The 12139-nt window shown below is 44.2% G+C and overlaps 1 protein-coding gene across 1 annotated transcript in view; it reads right to left on the bottom strand.

Moving 5' to 3' along the window:
* The window catches only part of LOC126995895 (uncharacterized), a 38352-nt gene extending 29051 nt beyond the window's left edge, over positions 1-9301 (bottom strand). Inside the window, exons 1-2 of the mRNA XM_050855793.1 lie at positions 9162-9301; positions 3166-3437 (exon numbers count right to left, since the gene is read on the bottom strand). Of these exons, the coding sequence (XP_050711750.1) occupies positions 3166-3437; positions 9162-9285 (396 nt within the window). The 5' untranslated portion in view covers positions 9286-9301. The remainder of the gene's footprint in view (positions 1-3165; positions 3438-9161) is intronic.
* Positions 9302-12139: the final 2838 nt, after the last annotated feature.

Consider the following 12139-nt stretch of genomic DNA (forward strand, 5'->3'; position numbering starts at 1 on the left):
TTGTGCCCTCCTCCAGACGCCTTCTGCGTCTCCCCCAGGCACCCTCTGTGCGCCTCCTCCAGGCATCTTCAGCGCCCTTCAGGCATCTTTTGTGCCCCATGGTGCTTCTCCCGGCGCTCACCCACCCACCCCCACCCCTCCTCCTCCCTGCTTTTCTGCTGGTCCGGCGACTGAGACACGCACACCGTGTGACACACTACACAGACTCAGTGAACACTCAAACACAGTGCGACATATTACTGAGACACACAGTGCCACACACAGACTCAGTGTACACGCCACACACAGACTCGGTGTACACGCCATACAGACTCAGTGTATACGCCGCCACACACCACACAGACTCGGAGAGACACGCAGACACAGTGTGACACCCCACTGGGATTACTAGCTGCCCCCTGGATTAACCACCGCCTCCTGGATCTACCACCGCCCTCTTGTATTACCTTACTCTCCTGTGGATCTTTGTGTACAGTGCAGTGTGTCCAGCAACAGTTCAGTGCAGCGCGTCCCCAGCAACAGTTAGTGTCACAGTGTTCCCACTAAGTGTACAGTGTTGTGTTACAGTGCCTTTTTGAACGCTGGTTCACTCGCCGAGCCACAGAGGCCCCTGGCACGTGCCAGCGCCTACAGTACACGCAGTTCGTTTTACTCTCACGGACTGCCGCGGCTCCTGGCACATGCTAGCGCCCCTAACTTTTCAACTCGCTGTGGCCCCCGGCTCGCTGGCATCTAGCGCCTTCCCACGCAGTCGTTCGACGCACTCACGACTGCCGCGGCTCCTGGCATATGCTTGCGCCCCGCAATTCTCAACCGGCTGTGGTCCCTGGCACGCTGGCATATAGCACCTTACCACGCAGTCATTCGACGCCCTCACGGACTGCCGAGGCCCCTGACACGCTGGCAGCTGGCGCCTTTAATACACGCAGTCGTTCTACTCTCACCGACTGCCGAGGCCCCTGACACGCTGTCAGCTAGCGCCTTCACACGCAGTTCCCTCGACGCACTCTTTGACTGCCGTGGCCCCCGGCGCGATTACGCCAGTGCCTATTGCCCATCTCCACGCCGCTCGACTTCACCATACCTGACGACGACATGCAACTCTTCCTCTACTACGGCGGTGTCCTTCAGAGCACCACTCTTCTGCTCAGGACCCGTCTACGTGGTTCGCGATTCGGGAGTGCGGATTCAAGCCTTCCAGGATCTATTAAACAGCCAACCACTCAACTCACCGCAGCCCACCTTACGCAGCCCACCTCACGCAGCCCACCTCACGCAGCCCACCTCACGCAGTTCAACTCCTCGCTGCTCAACCCCTCGCTGCTCAACTCATCGCTGCTCAACACTCCAGCTCGACTCACCGTAGCTGTTGTCACTGCACTACTCACTCCAGCTCGACTCACCGTAGCTGTTGTCACTGCACTACTCACTCCAGCTCGACTCACCGTAGCTGTTGTCACTGCACTACTCACTCCAGCTCGACTCACCGTAGCTGTTGTCACTGCACTACTCACTCCAGCTCGACTCACCGTAGCTGTTTTCACTGCATTACTCACTCCAGCTCGACTCACCGTAGCTGTTGTCACCGCATTACTCACTCCAGCTCGACTCACCGTAGCTGTTGTCACTGCACTACTCACTCCAGCTCGACTCACCGTAGCTGTTGTCACTGCACTACTCACTCCAGCTCGACTCACCGTAGCTGTTGTCACCGCATAATTCACTCCAGCTCGACTCACCGTAGCTGTTGTCACTGCACTACTCACTCCAGCTCGACTCACCGTAGCTGTTGTCACCGCATTACTCACACCAGCTCGACTCACCGTAGCTGTTGTCACCGCATTACTCACTTCAGCTCGACTCACCGTAGCTGTTGTCACCGCATTACTCACACCAGCTCGACTCACCGTAGCTGTTGTCACCGCATTACTCACTCCAGCTCGACTCACCGTAGCTGTTGTCACCGCATTACTCGCTCCAGCTCGACTCACCGTAGCTGAACACTACTCAACGCAACTCTACTCAGCGCAACTCACCGCGCAACACTACACACCGCAACGCATCAAAGTCTGCCACAGCGCCCCCGCACCTGGGAAGATTTCGTTCCTCCTTCCTCGTCACTGGGGGGGAGTACTTGTAGCAGCCACCGCTCAAGCAGTCGCGTGCTCTCTTCCAGTGAAAACGGAAAATGGGGCGTTGCAGTATAGACTCATTGTTCATTCTTATTTTGTGTCAATGTTTTCGTTCGTGCTCCCGTCTCGCTGTTTCTTGTGCGTCTAATTGTTTATCTCTTGTTACTTGTTTACCTTTGACTGTCCGTCCACGTTCTCTTGTTGTCCACCGTTACACATTGTTCCACACATACACCAACACTTAAATGTTAACCTACACAAACAACATTCACACAAACGCATACACAAACAAACACCTATCCTATGTGTTGTCCTTGTCGTGATGATCTGTGTAAGTTTTGTCTAATAAAGTAACCCTGGCGGATATGACTTTCTCTATCCGTGAACCGATTAGCACTTAGAACACTCGCTACCACCAACAGTTCTATGTTTGTGGCATTTTTCACGTTTTTTTTTCGTTTTTATCTGCAATTTTTATACTATCCGAATCAAAGAGCGCTCGAATGTGATTAAAAATAGAACACTGGCATTGTTTTGGTGTTTTAAGAGAGTTCAATCTAAGTGAAAAAAAAACATTTATTCACTATTTTGTTTGATTTTTTGTGTTCATCATTCACGTCTTAACATCATGTTATGCATCGGTTTCATAATATCGGTCGACTGAATCTTAAGGTAAAATGATTAAAAAAGGAAAGAACGAGTACGACATTGAAGACTAATACAAACGTTTCCCCGGGTAGTGTAAGACTTAAAATGTTTTCACATCACTGCCCTTATGAAAATATCGACAGTGGAGGACGACAAAAAAAAGTTTACCACTGAAAGGGATTACAGAATGGAGACATATTAACTTATCCATTTGAATGGTTGGACATCATAGGCATGACCTTGAGTAAATAGATTTGTGCAACATGGTCGCAGGATGGTTGAAGGTATGTATTAGCAAGCTAATAAAAGACCAGCTAGCCAAGCAAAAAAATTGTGGCTGATTTTCATTAAGATGTTAAAAAGAATCGAATAATCGGACACGTACCATGTTAGGAAAGATTCTCTGCATGAGGAACTGGGTCTGTGAATACTGAGAAAAGTGTTCCTTCTTTGGATTGGTGAGGTTGTAGGGCAGCTTAGAGGGGGGCGCTATCAGGGAGCGAATGTAAGCCGCTAGCGCTGGGTCCTCTTGGTCCATGTCTAGTGGAAGGGGCCCCACTTCCTTGACGGTTGACCTTGGAAGTGTTTCTTGCTTGATGCTTTGCAAGGGGGACTCTTCAAGGCTCTTGCTATTCCCAGGGGAGCCCATATCCCTCTCTGGTAATAAAAAATAAAAAATTACTGCCCGTGCATGTGTGTGTGTGTGTGTGTGTGTGTGTGTGCAATTCACCCACATACATTACACACCCCATCCCCCTTGCTCAAGGGGGGACAATAACATTAGTTTTCAGCGGAAAAATCCCGGAGTGAGCGGGGCTCGAACTTCCGCCTGCCAGGCCGCGAAGCCTGGCAGCGCAGTGCTTTAGCCACTAAGTTATCGGAGTAGTGTGTGTGTGTGTGTGTGTGTGTGAGAGAGAGAGAGAGAGAGAGAGAGAGAGAGAGAGAGAGAGAGAGAGAGAGAGAGATTTACATAGTTTTACATAGAAAATCCGACCACACAGACCCCATGGTCCAGACTAGGTGGTCTGTCCTTAAACCTAAGTGATTCTACATTAATCAGATGGCTCCAAAGCTTTGCATTTCAATTCTAGTTAATGTTAAGTTGAAGGAAGTGTCGGTCGAGCTTGTTATATAGAAGTCAGTCGTGTTACACTGGACCACTGAAGGTGGGAGCCTATTCCATTCTCGCACTACAACATTGATGAAGAAAAATTTGGTGCAGTCTGAATTTACTTGCCTACATTTACGTTTTGTGCCATTATTCCTCGTTCCAAAGTGTCATCGATCATAAACAATTTTGATTTGTCCACATTCGTGAATCCATTAAATATTTTAAAATGTTCGATCATTTTCTTCGGAGGCGACGTTTCTCGAGAGGAAGGGATCATTTTTGTTGCCCAACGTTGAACACCTTCTAATTTAGCAATGTCCTTTGCATGGTGGGGAGACCAAAACTGTACCACATATTCGAAGTGGGGTCTGATCAAACTATTATAGAGCGGAAGTATTACATATTTATTTTTTAATAAAAAGTTTATTTTCATGAAGCCCAGCATTCTGTTCGCTTTATTTGCTGCATCGATACATTGCTGTGAGAATTTGAGGTTTGACGCGATTTTGAGACACAGGTCCTTGACGTATTGAACGCTTTTGAGTTTGACGCCGCGCATTTCGTAATCGAACTTCTCATTTCTTGTTCCAACTTGAAAGACCTGGCACTTGTCTACATTAAAGGGCATCTCCCATCTATCAGACCAAGCTGAAATTTTATGCAAATCCTCGTGGAGGGTTTGTCCGTCTTCGTCAGTGAGAACCGAGTTACCAATCTGTGTGTCGTCTGCAAATTTACTAATGCGATTATTGATTCCAACATCCACATCGTTGATGTAAATAATGAAGAGCACTGGGCCAAGAACCGAGCCTTGAGGGACGCCTAGTGACCGGCGCCCACTCTGAGTTAAATCCGTCGATCACCACTCTCTGTTGTCTGTTGCTCAACCAATTCGCGATCCATTGGTATACTTGACCGTCAATACCTAGTTGCTTTAATTTATAAAGTAATTTATGATGTGGCACTTTATCAAACGCTTTCTGGAAATCAAGACAGACTATGTCCAATGATTTTGTGACGTCATAAACTGAGAAGAGGTCGTTATAAAAAGTCAATAGGTTTGATAGGCAGGATCTTTTGTTACGGAAGCCATGTTGTGAATCCCCAATTAATGAGTGGCTTTCAAGGTAACGCACAATTTTGTCTCTAATTATGCTCTCGAGTAGCTTACCAACAATTGAAGTTAGACTAATGGGCATGTAATTACCTGGTATTTTTCTGTCTCTTTTCTTAAAAATCGGTGTCACGTTAGCCTTTCTCCAATCCGAAGGGACGATGCCTTGTCGCAAGGACATATTGAATACGGTTGTGAGGGAGGAGAGTATTTCGCCCTTTGTTTCTTTAACCCGTTAGCAGCGACGGGCCAAATTTGTGGCTTTACCGTGTACCAGCGACGGACCAAATTTGTGCCATGATAAAGACCCCCCAAAATAGATGATGCATAAACTGATCACAAATACGTTGATACATATTATGAAATGGTTTGCGTGAGTGATGATTGTTTCTCATTTTTCTTGCTTAGAGGGACCTTTAAGAAACATGGTTCTCGCAGCTACCGGGTTAAGCAGTATAGGATATACTTTGTCTGGTCCGGGACTTTTATTTGTTTTAAGGGATTAGAGAGCTTTTAGGACTTCATCGGTAGTTATTACGAAGTAGGGCAAGGCATGCTCGAGATTTACATTAGTACTGTTGTCGTCACTGGTTTTGATGGTAGTGGTGGGAAGACTGCTAGTATTAAACACCGAGGAAAAGCAATTGTTAATAGGTTTGCAACGTGTTGGCTGTCACTAGTTCACCGTCACTGTTTCTTAAAGGTCCAATTCCACTTCTGATCGCCTTCCTATTGTTTATATAACTGAAGAAGGAGTTCGGATTATTTTTACAGTTGGCCGCAATGTTTTCTTCATATCTACGCTTTGCCTGACCTATTAATATTTTTACTCGCCGCCTGGCTTCATGATAAAGTCAAATGTTTTCGGGCGTGTTTTGTTATTTATTTAGCCTGTAAAACAATTTTATCTTCTTAACCATTAACCAAGGTGGGTTTTTATTAGTGTTACTTCGCTTCTCGCACAATAGGACAAATGTGTTCTGCTGAGTAAATGATGTTTTAAAGTTTAGCCAGATTTCCTCTACGTTGCCGTCATCTGATAGTTGTATTTCTGTTAGTTTTCGTCGGATTTCAGCGAAATTAGCTCTTTTGAAATTGGGTACCTTTACTTTATTTTCAGACACTGTTGTTTGAGCTCTCATGTCGACGCCCACTAATTTATGATCGCAAGAACCGAGGTGTTCTCCTACCGTAACATTACTGTCTAGATTATCTCGGGTCGCTATAACAAGGTCTAGTATATTATTTTGTCGGGTTGGTTCAGTAACCATTTGGCTTGGATAATTTTCTTCTAAAAGTTCGATCATTCTATGTGACTCGCCTTCTGTACCTGATAGTGTCGCCCTGTCGATATGGGGGAGGTTAAAGTCTCCTAATATCAGTGAGTCGCTGTTATTAAGTGACTGCCTTAAAACGCTGTACATTTCAACATCTTCGAGTGATTGCCCCGGAAGCCTGTAGGTGACATATATTTAGATTGATTTTTGCAATTTTTACTCGAACGCACAAATGTTCAGCGTTACTGTCTCTTGGTGTTCTGTCAGTGGGTTGCAAATAGCTTTTGACATAAAGGGGGACACCACCACCTCTACGGCTTTGTTGAAGAGTCTGTAGCGATCTATGTTGTATTCTGAACTTAAATCAATGTATGTGGTGTCGATGAATGATTCGGTTATAGCAATTACGTCAAAATTTTATGTTGAAACAAGACGTCTCAATTCATCAAACTTGTTTCTTAGGCTACGTGCATTGAAACTTAGGACTTTTATGTTATCTTAAGGTAATAGAGGTGGTTTTACTTGCGGGTTCACGTTTTCGCGATTGTTGTGTTGCATGCCGTCTCTTTACACGGGTGGGGTGGAGGGACGCGTCCGAGAGCAGTTTTTTTGTTCGGGTGTCACGTACTGCGTCGTTAAGGAGCCTTCCGAATCTGGCTGCCCTGATGGGAGACAGGTGTATTCCGTCCCTATGGAAGAGCTCACCCTGGCCGTAGAAATTGTCCCAGGTGTTAAAGAACTCGACGTCAAGCTCCTTGCAAAGAGTCTGTTAGCGGCTGTTGAGGCTGAAGGCCTTGCTGAAGAAGTTTTTAAAGGTTTGCTAATAAAATTATACTGTTATTGTTATTAGACTATGAGTCCATCCATAATAACTATGTATGCTATTTTTTTATAAAAAATAAATATTCACTTCATTCAGGAGAGAGAGAGAGAGAGAGAGAGAGAGAGAGAGAGAGAGAGAGAGAGAGAGTTTTCTTTACAGAAAATTTAATTAGAAATTTCATTAGGCGTCATTAGGATAAAAAAAACACTGCTTGCTGTACCGGTACCGCTACTAACGATACCTGAGTTTTCGGTACCGGTTACTGCTGGTACTCAAATTAACGGTAACTGCCCACCCTTATGAGTGACTGGTTTATACTATAGTCTTTCGACTCTAACTTGAACCCTGTGGCTTGGCCCGGGGAACCTCCCATTTTTTTGCACATCTAGCGATGACCTGCGCATGGCGATCTGTCTCACTGTTAGTCTGTACGTTATCTATTTATAGAATATATATAATCATAATACGACTGCATGGTGTTATGAATGGCTTGGGATTCGAGGGAAAGACAACGACTCTAACAACGTGGCTCATGAGACGGTGCCGCACCATTCACCCTTCCGCCACCATGGAAGACTCACGTAGGTCTCACTCTTGCGTCCCGCACAGCCAAGCAAAGGATATTATATAAAACGTAAATAAGAGAGAGAGGGGGGGGGGGGGTAGAGAGCTCCTCTGAGGAGAGTGATGGGGTGATGTGGCAGTAGCGTGGTTCAGGGGAGTCGTGCCTAAAGGCTCAAGTTATAGTCGATCGACTATAGTCGGTATCATTACATCTGTCCACTCGCGAACGTAGATGTATCATATGTTTATTGTTATTTCGTGATCGCGAGAAGATCAGCTTTTCTTATTTTCAGTGATATATTTGAATGTTTGTGTATACAAAGAACACTCAAGCCCTTTTATATAAACCGCAAACATTCCGATTTGCATCGATATTATACAATACAAGTACACGAAATGCAAACCTTTATCAAACAGTATAGTGAGATCATACTCGAACATGGGTAGCCTAATATTCCAAATAGCCTAGCATCACACTCGACAGTTAATATTAACTTTTTCATGTTATTTCGAACATTAATCGTTGTTTATTAAGTTATTAAAACACACTTTAATTGCAATTGCAAAGCCAGAAATCTTTTTAATGAATTAATAGGCATTTGAAAATCCATAAAATCATAGCTTGTCTTTCGTGTGCTTGTATGGTGTATTATCGATGCAAATTGGCATGTTTGGGACCGATTTTATTTTGTATACATAAACATGTATACATGACTTCAATGGTATTATTGAAAAATTAGCTTAAATATCCAGCACAACAGTTGGGGGGTCGAGGGGCGGTGACCCCCCCCCCCCCCCCCGAGCCTAAGGTTGGTATTCGGGGTTGGTCTAGTTTATAATTAATTCCTGACTATTGAGAGAGAGAGAGAGAGAGAGAGAGAGAGAGAGAGAGAGAGAGAGAGAGGATATTCGTTCGCACAGGTTAGGTTAGGTTAGGAAAAAAAATAAGTCGGCAAGACTGCACGGAGGGGCGGGGCGGAGCGCGCGCGGGGAGTACTGATGTGATTACCCCCAAAAGTAGGTTTTTAACTAGTTTGTCCAGAAAACATCGGTCTTCACGAAAGAAAGTCATATTTTGCCCATGAAAACAATACCTACGTTTACTTCTGCTGCATTTTTTTTTTTTTTGTTGTTGTTAAGAGGTTATTTTATTATTCTTAAAATTATTGATAGAAATTTTGAACTTTTACATAAATGTATATGTTTTTATCTAAGGTGTTGTGTTCAGCGCCATATGATTGCTGTAGTTGCGGCGACATGAATACCTAGCTCAAGCAATCAGTCCGTAAATCTAAAAAGCAGACTCTGGGATAGGAATCATGCATTTCTAGAAAGGCAGAAAGGCAAGGAGATATACAAACATACTTGCAGGCAGGCAGTACATAGCTGTGCAAGGAATGAACTGGTATACACTTGTGGAACATGGCAATCAGTAATTCTGACGGACTGACGCACACACCCAAGCGCACACACAAAACATTAATAGACTTACTCAGACTGAAGAAGTCTCCCGCTTCAGAGTTGGGCGGCCAATGCAAGTTAAGAGTGACACACAACGCCACCACAAAGCCAAATACCAACACAACATTCCTGTTTCTGTCACACGAAGTTTTCATCACTAATTTTGTTTTGATATCTGGAAAGAAAAAATAAATATTCCAATGCTCAACAGTGTTCATTATAAGGTTATGGTAAATAATATCCATTTGCAGCACTGAAAGACGAAAGTTAGCTTTATTGTAGCCGGAGAGCTGATTCCCTGATAGCTTCAGCTCCAGTGCTGCCTCGACCAATATGTACCAGTATTAACAATATAGTTGGTTCCACGAGAACTGGCAGAGATTTTCCTTCAGGGGTGGACTCGCAGACTTGGTATTATTGCATGGGTGATGGTACTGCGCGCTCATTGGTCAATTCTTAACTTGTTATGATGCGCATAAAATTGATTTTGTATTCCTACCAAAACCCTTTGTGAGCTGTTAGATAACAGATTGCACCGATAAAAACTAATGCAAAATTATCTTTATTGATGTGCCTTTTGAACTATTGTAAATTAATCTGAAACGACGTTCATAACCAAACTAAGTCAGAACTGCACGTAAACGGACAACGTCCAGCGAATGAAGCGGCTGTTGATGGCTTGATGCTAGACTTTTTTATTACTTTTTACTACTACAAGGTGCTAGGCTACAGTCTAATTAACTCATTTATTGTAAGATTTCTTGGTATATTTTTAGGCCTGGCTTAGTACTAACATAATGTGTAGTGATGCTACGGAGTCATAACGTAACATTGGCCTATCCTATCATTATTCCTGAAATATGTTTCTAATATTTGTGGGTGATAAACTAATAAATAGCCATAAGGAAGAGCGATTATAAGAATAACTACATTTATATACCAAAAGTGTTGATTTTAAAAAGTAACAGAGCAAGAGCTATAGTCTGTTCACTTAAGCTAGATTCCTGGCGCCTAGGCAGGTTGGTAAGCTTGCAGCTGATTGGCTGCTCCGCTCTCCCGCTAACACTCATGTCGGACCACATCTTGCATGCTCGAGTGAGACATGTTTCTTTATTATATGCCATAGCTCACCTCATATACGAGCTAGCCAGTTTTGGTTGACACCATCAGACTCAGCAGTGACTGTAGAATCAAGATATATTGTAAAAACTCGACAAAACAAATAAGAAAATAGATTTATGATGAGTTGAACCATGAAGATGTTAAAAAAATGTTTATAACATGTTTTACTTATGCTCACTGATTTCAACAGTTGTTCATTGACTGCAGAAATATATTATTACATTACGCAGGAAAATTTCTCGTGAACACGATAGTGTGATCAGAATGCAGTTAAAGCTCTACGTTTTGAAAACACAGAGTTATTTATAGCAACATTTCACTCGCCCCAACCATCACGGCGTCGAGACACCCTGTATGATGATGTTAAAAAAAATGAGTGTCGCGCGCGCCATGATGGTTGAGGCGAGTGACATGTTGCTATAAACAACCCTGTGTCTTCAATATGTGGAGCTTCATCTGCATTCTGATCACACTATCGTGTTCATGAGAGATTTTCCTACGTCATGTAATAATATATTTCTGCAGTTAATGAACAACTGTTTAAAATAGTGAGCATAATTAAAACGTGTTATAAACATTTTTTTAACATTTTCCCTGTTCAACTCATCGTAATACCATTTTTTTTTTGTCGAGTTTTTACAATACATCTTGATTCTACAGTCACTGCTGAGTCTGATGGTGTCAACCAAAACTTAAACTTGGGAGGTTGGGGAACCCCGAAGTTTATGAGAACCATTTCATGGACTTCCAGGTCGCAAATACTTGTCATGATCAGACCCACGGAAGGGGAGGGACTTCCCACAATCACCACCAGGAGCCATGAAAGGCTCCGGCGTGGTGATGAAAGTGGGTCGATTCGGAGTATCCAGGGAAGCGCAGGCCGGGGAAGAGTAGTTTTGTTACTCATATATCTATAAATAGCAGTTTCACTTTCCCATCCTCCCAATGTACGGGACGCCACGCGCGGCAGACACGTGGGGGTGACACTAGTCCTGCCCAAGGTTGTAAAAGGGAAGGCGCATACGACTTCACCGGTAAGCCTCCTATATCGGTGATGAAGGTCTAAGAGGTCTGGTCTAAGAGCTCGACGGGCACCGAGCCCTGCCGAGGCAGGCACGCTATCGGGTAGGTGGTGCCGCCACCCCGCTTCAAACCCCGCCATCATGACAGAGTGACTCCGCTTCGACGGGGAATACATGAAGAAGCAAAGGTTTCTTGTATACGGGATTATTTTCTTCCGTACCGCAAAAAAGTTTATTATAAAAAAACCCTCGGCTTTTTTTCAAAGGTTGGATTATGTTTTCTTATTTTGATATAAACCGTTAAACGATCCACCTGATCTCAGTGCAAATGTCAAGATCACACACACACACACACACACACACACACACACACACACACACACTTAGCGAGTCCCAGCGCCTACCGGTGCCACAGGCGAAGACGTAAACACACACACACACACACACACACACACACACACACACACACACACACACACACACACATACCGCATTTATGATAATATTGTGTTGCTTATAAATGATTCATATAGCATGCAAACATGTTGAAGCTACATGTTATAGTTGTATACCTCATCTTCTCACCGTCCGCTTGCCAGGGCCCAGATACACTAACGCCTCGCAGATACGACAATCTTAAGCGGATCCAATATGGCGGAGATAAGATTGTCGTATTTTGCGATTCACAAAAAAATCTTAAGTCCGCCATGTTTAGATTTTTCTGCCTTAACGCTGTTTCACACTCCCGCCGACAGACGGCGTAGTGTGTTGTTGACATATTTCGTTCAACCAATGGCAGCGCTCGATACATACGTCTTCAAAATGATGTTTTCTATGCCCTCTCTGGCCTCAATCCTCAGAAGGC

This window comes from Eriocheir sinensis, chromosome 9 (genome assembly GCF_024679095.1).
Source record: "Eriocheir sinensis breed Jianghai 21 chromosome 9, ASM2467909v1, whole genome shotgun sequence".
Classification (NCBI taxonomy): domain Eukaryota; kingdom Metazoa; phylum Arthropoda; class Malacostraca; order Decapoda; family Varunidae; genus Eriocheir; species Eriocheir sinensis.